This window comes from Myotis myotis, unplaced genomic scaffold, assembly GCF_014108235.1.
Source record: "Myotis myotis isolate mMyoMyo1 unplaced genomic scaffold, mMyoMyo1.p scaffold_m19_p_11, whole genome shotgun sequence".
Classification (NCBI taxonomy): Eukaryota; Metazoa; Chordata; class Mammalia; order Chiroptera; family Vespertilionidae; genus Myotis; species Myotis myotis.
The window spans coordinates 63,150,843-63,166,963 of NW_023416315.1; the positions used below are offsets into that span (position 1 = coordinate 63,150,843).

At 54.8% G+C, this 16,121-nt stretch overlaps 1 protein-coding gene across 4 annotated transcripts; it reads right to left on the bottom strand.

The window, feature by feature from the left end:
* Positions 1-1,604: 1,604 nt before the first annotated feature.
* IRF5 (interferon regulatory factor 5) lies at positions 1,605-12,645 on the bottom strand. 4 transcript variants are annotated; one of them, XM_036328743.1, is made up of 9 exons: positions 12,492-12,645; positions 7,293-7,498; positions 4,970-5,159; positions 4,488-4,552; positions 3,989-4,022; positions 3,559-3,828; positions 2,929-3,321; positions 2,720-2,838; positions 1,605-2,446 (listed from the first exon to the last, which is right to left on the bottom strand). In XM_036328743.1, the coding sequence occupies exons 1-9, from the start codon at positions 12,508-12,510 to the stop codon at positions 2,216-2,218; spliced, it is 1,527 nt and encodes a 508-aa protein (XP_036184636.1). In that variant the 5' UTR covers positions 12,511-12,645; the 3' UTR covers positions 1,605-2,215. The 4 variants fall into 4 exon arrangements, with proteins under 4 accessions (XP_036184636.1, XP_036184638.1, XP_036184637.1 ...); XM_036328745.1 differs by lacking the exon at positions 12,492-12,645 and adding an exon at positions 12,414-12,437; XM_036328744.1 differs by lacking the exon at positions 12,492-12,645 and adding an exon at positions 11,770-11,871.
* Positions 12,646-16,121: the final 3,476 nt, after the last annotated feature.

Here is a 16,121-nt window from a genome sequence, read left to right on the forward strand (position 1 = left end):
GAAGAAATTGTAAAAAATTATGAACAATAAAATGGCAATAAATACATATCTATCAACAATTGAAAATAAAAATAAACAAGAAATGTAATGATCAAAATAAACTAGTAAATAACATAGGATCAGAAGCATGGAAACATGGAACAGACTGACGAATCTCAGAGAGAAGGAGGTTGGGGGGTAGGAAGAGAATAACTGAAGATCTTGTATGCATATATGCATTACCTATGGACACAGACAATAGGGTGGTGGAGGCCCGAGGTGGGTCAGGAATCAGGTGGAAGGGGGCAATGGGAGGAAAAAAGGGGAACATCTGTAATACTCTCAACAATAGAAATTTTAAAAAAGAGAGAAAAGTCTGCACAGGCCATGTAACCATATATAGATGCTCACCTCAGCCTTGCTCATAACAAGAAGTGGCACTGAGATACTATTTCTCACTTGTCAGGTTGGCAAAAAGGCAATATTGTCTGTTGGTGAGCCTGGGAAAATAGGCACACTGATAGATTGATCAGGATTTTGCCAATATCTGGCAAAATTATATCCATTTATGCTTTGGCCCAGAAATTCCATTCCTGAGGCTCCATCTGAAAGATACACTGGCAAAAATATTAAAAGATGTAAGTAAATACAAGCCTATTAACTGTAGCATGATGTATAATAACTAAAGATGGAAACAACTCAAATACCCACTAATAGAAAGTCAAAACAAAAATCTACATCTAGTTGAGCCTCTAGAATCCAGAATGTAGGCCAAAGTACCAATTTACAGAAAATACCAGTACAGGAGACAAAATATGTTAGCAACGCAACAGAGATGCAGTCAGCGGCATCTAGGCAAAAGCAAAATGCAGAACAAACACTGCAGTTTCTTCCACAAATTGCAAGGGAGTAAAATCTTACATTTTAAACAACAGATAGTTGATAAGAAATTAATTTTGTCAGTTATATTTTTGTTTTTTTAGAACATCCTTGTCTTTTAGAAATATATTCTATTTACACTCGAACTGTTATGTGTAGCAATTGCCTCCATATAATCTCAATGGGGGTGTGGATGGGAGTTTACGTGAGAAAGACTATGAGTTGATAATTGTTGAAGCTACTACATGAGGATTCCATAACGTTCTCCCTACTTTCACAGATGTTTAAAATCTTCCATAACAAAAAGATCAACAACAACAAAATTGTTCAGGCCAGAAAATTACATGTATGAGCCAGATTCAAACCCTGAGCTACCAATTTGCATGCATTGTCTTAATATATTTAACTATGTATGAATATACATGGGGAGGATGTAATGGTTCTACGTGTAGCTGAAATACCAGCCTTTTTTCACCATTTCTCATGGGAAAAATTGATTTGGACAGGATTTTAAATTCTGCACACATTTAAAAATCCACACCCCTGCCTTAGCCAGCTTCCGCCTGGAAAGCCGCCAGCCGGTGAGTGTTTATGGAGGCCCCACTGACTCATCCACCTGGAAGGCAGGCCCTCCCAGTGTCAGCGGCCCAGAGACAGAGGGGGGGTGGGCACGGCTGGCAGCAGAAAGGGGGTCTGTTAGGACAGCATGGAAGCAGTGGAACTGGAAAAAGTAAAGAATAGCCAAGTCTGTTTTTAACATTTATTAATCCAAAAATACATAACATTCTACTTTCTACCCCAGGTTCTTGGACTCTCAAGAAAGGAGGTAGCTGCCAGCCTTAAGTATCTGGTATAATACTTAAGTGCTCATATCTGTCTCAGGAAGGAGAAAGATCAGGAAGCGAGGCTCAACCTAGGGAACCCCCAAATCAGGCCCAGGCCCTGCCGAGGCCCTGCCAGGGGGACCTGGCACAGAGCGTGAGGCTTTCTGTCAGAGGGAATGGGGCACTCGGGGGCAATTTCCTCTGTCCTGTGAGGCCCCGGGCGTCGGGGAGGTCCTTCCCTGCTCACTGGTGTTGATGGCTGAATTCCCCCAGAGCCAGCAACCAGAGCTAGCAGAGGAGAGGCGTGTCCAGAAGCAGAGCCCCGAAGCAAAACTGGCTTCCGGCTTCCCTCAGCTTCTACCCAGAGAACCTGGAACTCGGGCCTCTCTTCCCTCTCCTTCTTGGCCCAAATCCACTTCCAGGAGAGCCAGAGATAGGACCCTGCAGCCAGGCAGGTGCCCACGGGGGCTGTCACACCTCCACGTCAGTCCACATAGCCTCCAGGAAGCCTGTTTCAGTCACTCTCTGCAGCCTCATTGCATGCCAACCGGGTGCATTGGCCAGGGCTCGTGGCCTGCAGGAGGGGCCTGGGCCACAGGCTGCAGCTGCTGCTGGGACTGCCAGATGTGATGGAGCTCCTTGAACTGCTCCACCATGTGGTCTTTGAGGTCTGGGTTGGAGATCTGTAGCCGGATGCTATCGGCCGACCAGGAAAGCTCCCCTGAGAACATCTCCAGCAACAACCTAGCCGCGACGGGCACCACCTGGGCAGCAAAGAGAACAGGGAGAACCCAATGGGGCTGTCAGACCTAGCTGTGCACGAGCACAACCACCAGGGGGCGGGTGGTGGACTGCAGCCACCAGGAAGGAGGGGCACCAAATTTTACTTCCAGCAGCCCTGGGCCTAGATTGCTTCTGGTTGCCGCGTTCACACGGCCCAGAGAGCCCTGAGCCCCCACTGTGGGACAGGGGCTTTTCTCAGGACTCCCCGGTATTCAAGCCAGAGCAGAGTTGGGGGTTGGGAGAGGATGGTATACCTGTACAGTGATGAGCTTCTTCTCTCGGGGTTTGCGGTCCGGCCACTCCTCCCCAAAGCAGAAGAAGATCTCAAATGGTGGTGGGGTGTTGGTCTGACCCTTCTGGAACATGATGAGCTCTGCAGTAAGAACGAGACCCTTAGTCAGAGGCGAGAACCCTGCCCCTGGATGAGCGGAGGCCGGGAGGAACTGCACAGGGGGGGCCTCACCGTTGAGAAAATGCTCCAGGCTGAAGAGCTTGGTCCTGACCTCCCGCTGGATGGGGTTGGGGTGCGAGCCGTGGGCCGAGGCGCAGGGCCCACTCCAGAACACCTTGCATTGGCATAGGCGGATGGCATACAGGTCCTGGCCTTGCAGCTGGAGGATGAGCCCGCGGTCCAGGAAATCCAGCAGCTGGTTCGTGTAGAAGCGCTGCTTGTCGCTGGGGATGTCCTCGGGGCTGGGGAAGCGCACTTGCTCCAGGCTCACAGGGCCGAAGAGCTCCACCTGGTCCTGGGTGGCCTGCAGCTGGCTGTAGAAGAGCCGGCAGCCGTGTGGGTTGCTGATGGTGAGGGCACGGGGCGGCCGCCCCCGGTACTGGAACTTGATCTCCAGGTCGGTAACTGCGGGCAGAGGGGCAGGGACCACCCCGCCTGTGAGCCCTGCCCTCCCCACTCTGCAGCCGCTCACTGGCTTCCTTTGCTCAGCTGCTGGTCCTCTTGTCATCTCTCCCACTCATTCCCCCCACCCAAGGAGGGACTGGCATGGGCATCCTTTTCTTCACCATCTTCCAACCTCTTGACAAACCAACCCCCAGCACCGCTTTACCCGGCCCAGCCCACCAGTCCGTGAGTTCTTACGAGGCAGCATGTGGGGACTGATCAGCAGGTCGGGCAGGAGTTGTTCGCCTGCGGGCTGCAGGCTGGCAGCCAGGGGCCCAGGCGGCAGGCTGGGCGGGACCTCTGGGAGAAGGTCTCCAAAGGCAGCAGAGTCAGCAGGGGCAGGGCCCAGGTGGCTGGGGTCTGGAGCAGGGGGGCCCAGCACCACAGGTGGCTGGAGAGTGGGTGGCCACTTAACATCTTCTTTGGGTAAAGGATAGGGTGCCGCCGCAGGGCCAGGCTGCACTGCTTCTACAGAGGGGGGGGAGGGCAGGGACAGAGCTCTGAGGCCAATTCTAGGAACTGCCTCCAGGCCCACTCTTCCCAGCCTGGGCCTCCCCCCACCGCACCTTCAGCCCCTCCCAGGTTCTCCTCATACTAGGCCCCCAACCACACCACCTCCCGGCCCCACCTGTGAGGCTCAGGCTTGGTAACATCCTCTGGAGCTGAAGTGAAGACACAGGCAAAGGAGGAGGGAAGAGGCCAGAGAGACAAGGGAGGACAGGTCATTACATTGATCTGATGCTGAAGAAATAACACACGAGAACCACAAGGCCTTTCCCCAGGCTTCAGCTTAGCGGAGGCCGGGCCCTGCCTCCAGTCCCAGTCCTGCTGCCCAGGCAGGCCAGTGAGTCTTCCGCGCCTGTTTCCGCACCGGCCTTCTGAACAGGCGGAGTAGCTACCAAGCCCGGCCTGCTGTGAGGGTCAGTCAGCCAACAAAGCCCAGGGCGTTAAGGTGGTGACTTTGTTTCTATGCTCAGGTCCCAGGGAGAAACTCAGAGTTGAGCTTCGGGAAGAGCAGGCTCCCAGAGGAATGGGCTGCTGGGCCCAGGAGCAGAGGAGAACCGAGGGCGCCCCCTCCAGGCTCTCCTGGGAAGGGCAGGCAGACCCTGGGAGAATGACCTGCTCACCTCTTCCTCTTCCTCATCCTCCTCCTCTCCAGGGCCACACATGTAATCCTCAGTGGGCTGTGACTCTGCAGACGGGAGAGAAAAGAAATACAGGAAGGGAGTCGGTGGGGGAGGAGAAGGAAGGCCACGGGGCCTCATGTGGCAGCTCCTGCTGTGGCTTCTCCCCTGCCCAGAGCTGCCCAGTGAGGTGAAGGGCCGCCAAGCCTTCAGGAATCAGTAGGGAATCAGTAGGGGCCTCCCTGACCCCATGGCACGCAGCTCCTGGGCCACCGAGAGCCAAGAACAAGGACTGGCTGAGGAAGCAGACTGCGGCCCTGGCCCGTGCCAAGCCATTCCTGGCCCCGCAAAAGGCCCATCCCAGGTGACTCCTGGAAGGCCTGGCTGCTACGACCTAGCAGCATGTGGCCGGCCACTGCAGCGTGGAAGGCCTGGGCTCTCGTGCACAGCCTCCGAGGTGGCCCGCACAGAGCTGGGCACCTTACCTGCGGGAGTGGGGCCGTTGGAGCAGACCTCGTAGATCTTGTAGGGCTGAGGTGGCATGTCCCGGGGCCCGTCATAGATGAGGCGGAAGTCACGGCTCTTGTTAAGGGCACAGCGCAGGTTGGCCTTCCACTTGGCCGGGTCAGCCTCGTCCACCCCCTCCGTGTACTTCCCCGTCTCCTTGGCCCAGGCCTGCGGCAGGAAGAGAAGACGGGCAATGATAGAGAACCTCGGCCCTCACCAAAGCCTAGCCCCTCCTGGCTGATGGGAGTTGTGGTCTGCAAGGTGGGAGAGAGGACGCCAGGTGCTTTGAAAGGTGTTACATTCACTGCTCCTGGAGGGTGACAGGCACAGCCTCCAAGGAGGATGGTGTGACGTGCTGGATGAGAGCATGGGGTCTGGGTGTGGGTGTGGGTTAGGGTCCAGAAACGGCCACCCACCAGCTGTATGCCAGGGGCCTGTCATTTTGTTTCTTAGCTGTGGTCTCCCCATTGTAGCACCTACTCCACAGGGTGGCCCATAAAGCTCTCCAAACTGTGTCTGCGCTTGGATAGGCTCCGTGCACTTGAACTGTGGGTATCATTATTCTGGAGAGCAATTTGGTTGGTACCAGGATTACAAATGTTTCTACCCTTTAATCCAACCATTCAGCTACTGGGAGTTTATCCTACAGCTACACAAGCGTCCACACGAAATTCTGCACATTCAAGCTTATTCATTGTAAAAGCGAAAGACCCAAAATAACCTAAATGCCCACCAATGGGGACTGGTTAAATTAACTATGGAAAACTGGGAAGCAAGGGGGCAAAGGAGGAAGCTTTTGATGTACTGACATGTTGTGATCTCCAAGAAATATGAGGTGCAGGAGAGTATGCATGTACCTCTATCATTTTGCAAAAGTTGGGGGAAGGATAAGGACATATTTTTGTCCGTATGCACAAAAATCTCTCAGGAAGGATAAACAAGAAACTGATACTAACTGCCTCTAGCAAGGGGGTGGGTGGCTGGAGACGGGTGGGAGGGAGACCATTTTACACTATTCAGAAATAGGAAATGGATTTGAAAAGAGCCTTGAAAAGGTCTGGCCGGTGTGGCTTAATTGGTTGGATGTTACCCGTTGCATCAAAAGGTCTCATTCTGCTTCAGGGCACAGGCCCGGATTGAGGGCTCGATCCTTGGTAGGGAGCATGTGGGAGGCAGCTGATCTTGATGTTTTCATCTCACATCAATGCTTCTCTCTCTCCCCCTCTCCCTTCATCTCTCTCTTTCTCTTTCTAAAAATCAATTTTTAAAAATCTTAAAAAATAAAAATGTTCCCAGGCCTTCCAACCAGAGTTGCTGATACACTTGGCCTGAGATTCAAAAAATAACCTTGAAAAGGTAAATATCAAGTGCAAGGACTAAAAAATATATATCCAGCTTTAAAAATAAACATTCTCTTTGATCCAGCAATTTTTAACTCTGGGAACTAACCCCAAGGAAAATCATTTAAGATGTGCAACGGGTAAGAGTTTAGAGCAGTGGTTCTCAACCTTGGCTGCACATTAGAATCACCTGGGAATCTTTTTAAAATCCTGATTTCTGGGCCTCATCCTCCGGAAATTCTGTTTCTTGTTACTAATGTTGTGGCCTCAACCCATAACAAAGAAACAGAATTTCCGGAGGATGAGGCCCAGAAATCAGGATTTTAAAAAGATTCCCAGGTGATTCTAATGTGCAGCCAAGGTTGAGAACCACTGGTTTAGAGGATGTGCCTGGCAATGTGGTCTTCGACACTGAAACACTAAAAGCAATCCAAAGTGTCCAAAAACTGGGACTGGGTGGCTAGCCCGTGCTGGACCCCTCCAATGGAACCTGCAGCAGTCACTGATGTTGAGTGAAAAAATGCAGGTTACAAAACAATATATAGTTTGATTCTACATCTGCATTTCATAGATGCATTTGTGCAGAAAACAAAATGCAAGCAAAACATAGTCACAGCAGTCACCTCAAGGTGTTAAAATCATACTGCTGCCTGCTGTCTTCGGGTATGTGTACACCAGACAAGCACACTGCATGTGTGCGCATGTGTAATGAGAATGAGACGAGAACAAAGGGGAGGAGGAGGAGGAAGGCCTTCTGGGGGCCCACCAGTCCCCACCTTGCATTGGGGATCAGGTTAGAAAAGCTAGACCCTGTGGTTATGCCTGTGTCCCCTGAGTCCGGGCCCGGGGTCACCTGCAGCAAGACAACTGGATGAGTGGCCAGTCTGAGTTGGAATGGGGGGTCCTCTTCTGGGGGAGGGGCTTCCTCAGAGGCCCAGGCAGTCCCCTGTCCAGGCCTTACCTTGAAGATGGTGTTATCTCCGTCCTGGCTGGGGCCGTGCCTAGTGGCATGGCGCCAGGGGATGGAGAAGAATTTCCTTTCGCCATTGACCCATTGGAGCCCTGGGTACTGGCAGCTGTTCACCTGGGCCAACAGCCAGGGCTTCAGCCGCACGCGGCGGGGCGGAGGGGCGACCCCCAGGGCAGGCTGGTTCATGGCAAAGGGGTCTGCAGGAGAAAGACAGAGGGACGCATCAGCAGATGTGCCGCTGGCTACTCCTTTGGCAGAGGGGCATGGGGGGGGGGGGGGGGAGGGGGCTCCAGGGGCCCAGCCATGGCGTTAGGACTTTCCCTTCCTCCCAGCACTGGGGGCTGGAGTCTCTCCAGTCCATCCAGGTGCTCAAAGCCAGTTCCCTTTCCAACCATCAGCTTTCTCGTCACAGGGTCCTGTGCTGTGTTTAGGGGGAAGGGAAGGCAGGGTGATGCGGTAGTGGATGTCCCACCCAGACGCCCTCTACCAGATAGGGCATCGCTTCCCCAGCTGTCAGGAGGCTGGCACAGCAGGAGGCTCAGAGCTGCCCATCTCAGAACCTGCCCTCCTTGGCTCACTCCAGGCTGGCCCGCTCCTCCCTTCAGGAGACAGCTGTGGCCAGTGGGTGACGGACACACAGGGACGAAAGGCTTCAGGTGGAGCAAGTGGGTGCTCCTGTGTGCGCACCCCAGGGCCCAGGGGCAGGCTGCAGCCAGCCTCCAGCTGATTCCACATCCCTGCTTAGCATTCTCCGCGCCCCGCCCTGCCCCCTCCCTCCCCTCCTCCTCACTAAACTGCCTTCTAGGAAACCTGGCCCAAGAACAAGGTAGACCTGAGAATGGAGGGACGGCTTCACACCCAGTCCTCAGAGCTTCCTTTCTCCCTCAGTTTCCCTCAGGGATCAAGTTTCCCCCACCTGGACTTCTTGAGCGAAGTCCCATCAGCACACTCAGTCTCCTTCCTGCATCACCTGACTTAGGTCCTATCCTTGTAAAGCCATCAACTTCCTAGACTGAGGCCTCCCCCTGAGCCACGCATTCTTCCAGCAATTGGTGAACACTGAACGCCTGCCAGACCCATGCTGCCCAGAGCCGTGGGGACTACACAGGTGAGGTCTAACGGCTGCCCACTGGGAGCCAGTGCCACCTCCCCAGGCCAATCTCTGCCTCCCAACCCTCTGCTCTAAGAGAGTGAGACCAGACCCCAGTGGAAGGCTGCAGGGGGGAGGGGGGGCGGGGGGGGGGCGCGTCTGGGGGGCTCTGACAGAGGCAAGGGTCTGAGGCAGGCGGCCAATCAGGGAAGGAATTGCTGAAGGAAATGGGGTATCGGGGCTGGTGCAGCGAACACTGTGGGTGGGATGAGAGCTATCCTAATATCTGAGGTAACGCCATGCACAGAGCGACTAGGGTTTGAGTCAACACCAGGACAGCCTCAGGTTGGAGAATTTTCCAACAGCTAAAGCCATCCAACCGAGGCCGGGCTGCTGCCTGGGGGTACTCAAGCCTGGTAGGCTTTCTGGCCTGCCTGGGTGGGTGGGAGGCTGGCTCCTCTCTGTTGTTCCACGTCTGCTTTGGCCTTGAGCACTGAGCCTCAGTTTCCCCTGAAATTCCCTGACTCAGACCTTTTGGGTTGTAGCTGTTAAGTGCCACCTCTTGCTAAGAGGTCTCCATCTGCAGGCTGCTCCTCAGAGCAGGGCCCAGCTCCAGGCTGGGCCGGGGAGGGTGGGAGAGCTTCCAGCCCTGCCCCCAGGCCTCCGAAGACGGGTGGCTCAGTTCCCCTTTCTGTACCAGCCTCCACCCAGCACCAGGGGAAATGAAAGTGGCCAGACCGGACAACTCAGAAACCTCACTCACTGGGAGCTGGGGGAGGAAAGGATGTGGAGAGAGATTCTCAGGGGGTCCCCCAGACCAAATTCTCAGTCTCTTACCCCATAGCCCACCCCCAGCCCCCAACTCCAACCCCCAGGTCTGCTGGTGGTCATTGTACATTCTGTGTGGTTCACAGCATTGGGTCGCCTCCCCGCAAGGTCTGGGTCCTAAGGTAGAGGAGCAATTGTCATAGGTGGCAGGCAATTCTGGTTAAGTGACGGTGGACAGAGGAGAGCTCTGTTCCCTGAAGACCCCACATCTGGTCGGCCCACAGCTGTGCCGGGAGGGCGGGGGGGGGGGGGGTGCAGCTGAGAGAGCAGAAAGGGTTAGGGCAGTGATGGCGAACCTTTTGAGCTCGGCGTGTCAGCATTTTGAAAAACCCTAACTTAACTCTGGTGCCGTGTCACAGATAGAAATTTTTTTGATATTTGCAACCATAGTAAAACAAGGATTTATATTTTTGATATTTATTTTATATATTTAAATGCCATTTAACAAAGAAAAATCAACCAAAAAAATGAGTTCGCGTGTCACCTCTGACACGCGTGTCATAGGTTCGCCATCACTGGGCTAGGAGGAAGTCAGGTGCGTCTCACTCCTGGCCCTGCCCAGCACTGCTGTTCAATGCAAAGGTTTGGGAATGATCTCTGGCCTCATGTCAGAGAGGCCCAGGCAGGGGCCGTGCAAAGGGGCTCCCACAAGAAGTGGCAGAACCAAGGAAGGGTCTGTGCAGCCTCCACCGGAGGGTCAGCCAGGTGCACCAGGACCAAGCTCAGTGTCAGCTTCCCAAGGACACTTCCTCCTGCTGCCGGAGGCACGCTTCGGCCTCATTCCCACCATCCTAACGCCAGGAGTTCTGAATTTCAATCTTTGTGCTTCACATACCCCACCCCATAGACACAGTTGCCCCGATTTCCCAGTGAACCCCAGAAGCTACAGGGCAGCCCTCAGAAGGTCCACCCCAATGTTGGGGGAGGACTTGACTTTCCCTCGGAGGGCAGCGCTGGCCAGGCGCCTGCCTGCAAAGTGGGACAGGATGGCAGTGCCTGCATCCGCTTCTGTGGAAACGCCAAAGAGGCGTGGGCTGCTCAGGACCCAAGGGAGCCCCCATGAGTGAAGCATCTAGCCGGGCAGCCGGAGCCCCTCTGCGGTGGGGGAGGCCCCACAACTCACACCAGGGCCCTGAAGTCCCAGGAGCCACCCCGTAAGGCGCCTGGAACACCGTGGGCACCAGGAACCCCAGGGGAGAAGGCACCTCAGCCCCAAAGAGTGGGCAGAGCAGCAAGCCCCCTGCCGCCTCCCGAGGGCCACGCACATTTGTGTCCGCAAACCCCACATCAAGCTCAGAGGGAAGAGGGAGTGGGGTGGTCCCTGCACCAGCGAGACCCTAAAGCCCGCCCCTCCGGGTGGGTTGACCACACCAGGAGACAAGCGGGAGGGGGAAGAGGAGGGGCTGGGGCAGCAGACGCGGCCTCCTCCCAGCAGCTCGGTGGGGGAAGGCCGAGGCGCAGGGGGAAACCCCTAGGTGGGGCCTTAGATAAGAAAGGGTGTTTTCCGGTTTCCCAGGGCCTCCCCGGACTTGTGGGGGGCCCGAGCGCCCCGGGCCGATAGTTCTGGGGGAGGCTGGGGACTGTGCCTCTGGCCGACTGCCCCCCCCAAAGGACCGTAGCTTCCTCCGTCGGCCCGCGGCGTCCCTGCTGCTCCTGGCCCTGTCCCCGCTGGGCCGCGGGAGGCCGGCCAGACCCTGCGCGTGGGACTGCGCGGCGGGTGCGCCCCGGCGGGTTGCCGGGGCCGCCTCGGGGCAGCTGGCTCTCGGTCGGTCGCGGCCGCTGCTCCGGCGGGTGCGGACGAGGCTAGGAAAGTCCCCGCACCCCCGCCCGGCTCCGGGGTCCCGGAAACCCCCGCGCGGGGGCCGGCGCACTGGCCTCTTTCCTCCACTTTGAGCCTCCTGATTGCTCGGTTTGAAGTTCGAGGGAAGGACGCAAAGACACGAGCCCAAGAAGTATTGCGCCCGCGGTGCTCAGCCGGGAGGGTCAGCGCCCCCTTTTCTGAGCCGCGAGTCAAAGGACGGCGCCCCCACCGACACCATCTCCCCACGCTCTCCGCCCGAATGCCTGCCATTGCCCCCAAGATCCTGGGAGCATAAGCCCTCTACGCCCCATCCTCTTACCCGGAAGGGGAGAGAGCACAGAAAGGGGGAGTCGGGGCTCGCCCCAACAGGGTCAAGGCCAGACGCCTCTCGGGCGCCTGGGGCTCCCCGTCCATCCTCGGCGAAGCGAATCGGAGGGAGAGACCCGCAGAGCTGGCGCCTCTGGCAGCGGTGCCGACCCCGCCTCCCGGCCGCCGGGTTTCCCACTCTGTCGCCGGGCTCCCCGGGCGCCTGCGGGGCGAAGGCTGCCAGTGCGGGGCACCCTGTGCCGATCGGGGCGAGGGAGGCACTGTGGAGGCCGCCAGACTCGCGGGGCGCGCCCTGCACTAGGCGCCCACGGAGCTCGAGCGCGCAGCGAGCCGGACGAGGACCCTTCCCCGCGCCCGCCCCGCTCCATCCCTCCCGCCAGGCAGGAGTCCCGCGGGCGCGGGAGGGGCGCGCCGGGCCCTACCTGTCAGCGCTGCGCCCGCGTGGCTGCGCCCGAGCACCGGCCGGCGGCGGGCCGACTGCTCCCTCCCGGAGCGCGCCTCCCGCCCGCCCGCCCGCCCGGCACTTCCGCATCGCCCGCCCCCGCCCCCGCCCCTGGGCCGCGGCCGCCGAGCTCCGTGCGCCCGCCGCGCCCCGCCCTGCCCGGTGGAGCCGCCCTAGCGCCGCGCGCTGACCCGGCGATCGCGGGCCCGGCCTGAGCATCGGGCCGGCGGGCTCCGCTCCAGCCCAGAGCCTCCCGGGAGACCCCGGGCGGCGCGGTGGCTCGGACCGGACCGACGACCGGGCTCCTCGGCGGTCAGTCCGGAACCGCAGCCTCGGACCACCCAGCCCCACCCCACCCCACCCGGCCGCCGCGCTCGGTGGGGCCTGGGAGCTGCCCAGCCCGCGTCCTCCGGGAGCTCGGATCCGTGCAGACACCGGCCACCGACCGAGCCACGGCCGAGGCAGCTGCGGAGCGGCGGGTGGGTAGCCCCGGCCCGCGTCCGCCGCCCGCACCCCTGGCCAGGGTCGCCTCAGCCCCCGCAGCTGGCGCCGGGACCCGACCCTTCCTCCTAGACGTGCCCTCCCCGGGCCACTCTGCCCCTTCCCACCTCCCAGACCCCACACCTGGCGCCCAGGTCCCTTCCCGGTCCCCTGCGGGCGCTCAGGGTCAGCCCACCGCCGCCGGCGCCTCTCGCCACCCACCGCTGCCGGGGCCATCCATCTGCCCTTCTGAACGGCTTTCGGTTCCACAAATGGGCCTCAGCCTTCACATGTCCGGTTCCTTCTCATGGAACATTCTTCGCTGCTTCACACTTTGTTTCGACATCACCTCCTCTGAAAAGCTTTCCCTCCTGGGTCGGTTCCGAGCTCTGAAGCTCGGCCTGGCTGGTTTCATTTCATGGTTTTAATGTGTGACCCCCACTGAGGTCAGCTGAGGAACCACTCCCCTTTTCACTGTTTTCTAAAGTAATTTTCAATAAAAATATTTTTTAAGAGAAGAACATTATCTTTTTTCCCCTTTATTGATTTCAGAGAGGAAGGGAGAGGGGGAGAGAGAAAGAGAGAGAGAGAGACATCAATGATGAGAGAGAATCATTGATCAGCTGCCTCCTGCAGCCCCCCATCAGGGACTGAGCCCAGAACCTGGCCTGTGTCCAATGGGAATGGAACGGAGACCTCCTGGTTCATAGGCCAACGCTCAATCACTGTGCCAGCCGCAGGGCAAGAAGAACGTTTTCAAGTTAACCGACTAAATTTTAGACAGCAAATAAAATATGTATGTTCCAGAAAGTACTATTTGCCCTTTAAAGTTAGGTGCTTGTGTTTTTAAGAAATAGGGTATTAGTTGATGAATTAGAACTTTGACCTTCCCCTCCCCTCTCCTTCCCTCCAGGAAAACCTTTGTTGCTGCTCTTGACAGGAGGTCTGTATCATCACTCATTATGGGCTGTCTTTTTCTTCTCTTCTGCCTCTTCTTCCTCCCCCACTCCTTGTAGCCCTAATATTAAAATGGAAATATAATTATACATAAGTATTTTACTATTTGTATCTGCTGAGTATTTCACTATTTCATATTTTTAAAATTTAAAGTGTGGATGGGAGAAAAGTAGATACGTAGATTGTTTTGTATTTTAAAAATGAAACTGGCATTTAATTGAAAGTGGTCCCTCACCAAATGGGCACCTTTTCCACTGAAGGCCAGTAATGCTTCATAGCAAATATTATTTGTTGGACTAGATAAAATAGCCGGGGCAACAGTCGAGAAGAGCCTTCTTTTATTTTCAAATGCCCCCCACACAGGTGAGGTCCCCACCCTTAGAAACTCTGAACTTCATCAAGAACCATGGAGGGGCCTGGCTGGTGTGGCTCAGTGGTTGAGCACTGACCCATGAACCAGGAGGTCAAGGTTCCATTCCTGGTCAGGGCACATACCTGAGTTGCAGGCTCAATTCCCAGTAGGGGGCGTGCAGGAGGCAGCTGATTGATGATTCTCTCTCATCATTGATGTTTCTCTCTCTCTATCCCTCTCCCTTCCTCTCTCTGAAATCAGTAAAAACATTTTTTTAAAAAAATAAACAAAGAAAAAACATGAAGGGGCTACATGTAGAAGAAGGGCACAGAACTTGAGCTTCTATCCAGCTCTGTTGTGTTCAAGCTAAGTGACCTCCAGCAGGTCCTGCGAATCTTGTTGTCTGTCTGTAAAGGGGAGATGATGTTACTGAGCTCAGAGCTCCAGGGTGAGGTTCTAGGCCAGGGGTCCTCAAACTTTTTAAACGGGGGGCCAGTTCACTGTCCCTCAGACCATTGGAGGGCCGGACTATAAACTATGAAAAAACTATGAAAAAAACTATGAAAAAATTCCTATGCACACTGCACATATCTTATTTTGAAGTAAAAATACAAAACGGGAACAAATACAATATTTGTATTTGCATGTGGCCCTCGGGCCATAGTTTGAGGGCCCGTGTTCTAGGCCCTAGAGCAGGGGTGGGCAACCCCTGGCACGCATGCCAAATATGGCACGCCAGTAACTTTTGCTGGCACACGAAACCCTCTCTTATAATATTCCATTTACAATTTTTTTCTTAATATCGACTTCTTTATTTTTAAGATAAATTCAGTGTAGGTGCATCTTAGATAAATAAATAATTTTACATAACAAGTTATCTTAAAGACCATAAACATGGATTGACGAGTGAGGGGAAGAGCAATTTCTATGCCTCTGCCTTAACTCTCCCTGCCTTCCTAGATCCAACCAGTGTTTTGGTTTCATCCACATACGCTTGTGAATCTTTGTTCTCAGTGATGAATTTTGTTAAGTCTCATAATAGGAGTAGCCTGATGGATGAAAGTAGTAGCTCGTGCATATCTCTGAAGGTCACGAAATATAAACCTGATGTAAAATCTCTGTCATCAGTGATGCAGCAGCAAAAGTCCCACTGATAATATCAAACGGAGTCATAAAGTTTTCTGTCAGACTATCAGTGTACATGTATACATTAAAAAATAAATGTCTTTTTCATCATCATATACTGTGTTTTTGTCGCTCGAATGAATGTTATTATTTCTTCAAGGTTCTTCACATACGTACACCTTAGGAGATAGCAAGTAGGCATAACATGTTCTCAAAAAATTAGGGTTGGCACGCAAAAGAATTTTGAGTCAGAGATTTTGCTGGTTTTGGCACGAACTCACAAAAAGGTTGCCCACCCCTGCCCTAGAGTCTAGGGCAGTGGTTGGCAAACAGCGGCTCGCAAGCCACATGCGGCTCTTTGGCCCCTTGAATGTGGCTCTTCCACAAAATACCACCTGCGGTATTTTGTGAAGTTGACTTAAAACTTGAAGTAGCCGAAACCGGTTTGGCTCAGTGGATAGAGCGTCGGCCTGCGGACTGAAAGGTCCCAGGTTTGATTCCGGTCAAGGGCATGTGCCTTGGTTGCGGGCACATCCCCACTAGGGGGTGTGCAGGAGGCAGCTGATGGATGTTTCTCTCTCATCGATGTTTCTAGCTCTCTATCTCTCTCCCTTCCTCTCTGTGAAAAATCAATAAAATATATTTAAAAAAAAAACTTGAAGTAAAGTTTATTAAGTTAATTTTAGGGAACATTGTGGAGTGAAAAAAGATGTAGTGTCGAGGATTGAGAAAGGTATGTTGAGATGGTTTGGACAAAGAGAGAGGATGAACGAAAGGAGACAGACGAAACAAGTATACAAGACGAGTGTGGATGGGAGAGTTGGAAGGGGTCGCCCTCAGCGAACGTACCTCAATCAGATTGAGGACGTTTTTAGCAAAGGCCAGCTTAGGAGTACCCTAATTAAGTTAATAACAATGTACCTACCTATATAGTTTAAGTTTAAAAAATTTGGCTCTCAAAAGAAATTTCAATCGTTGTACTGTTGATATTTGGCTCTGTTGACTAATGAGTTTGCCGACCACTGGTCTAGGGGAACCTGAGTCAAGAACCACTCTGGGCCAGAGACATGGCATAGGGAAGAAGGGGCAGGGGAGGAAGCCTCATTCCAGACTCTCCCAAAATTGAAGGCCCCTTGCCTCCAGATGCTGTTTTACAGTGAAATACAAGGAAAGGGGAAGTGAGGCTACACCAACCCCCATGCGATCACTCCCAGTTCCCCCCAGGGGCACATGGGGAACAGGGAGATGTGGCCTCCTCCGCCCCAGGAGCCTCCACACAGATGTGTGCCCAGGTCCCTCACTCCCAATGGTGAGATGGCCCCCGCCCGGACTTCCCTGGCTGGGGCATCAGATTGAGCATATGGTGAGAGGCCTGGTTCTGGTAGAAGCTAGAGTGTGAGTGTGAGTGTGAGTGTGAG

Bases quoted from the DNA above. Each gene is read 5' to 3' on its own strand.
- IRF5 (XM_036328743.1), bottom strand. The intron at 3,322-3,558 runs GTAAGAACTCAC...CTCTGCCCGCAG, and splicing joins CAGTCCCCACATGCTGCCTC to TTACCGACCTGGAGATCAAG. The intron at 2,447-2,719 runs GTATACCATCCT...TTTGCTGCCCAG, and splicing joins AGAAGCTCATCACTGTACAG to GTGGTGCCCGTCGCGGCTAG.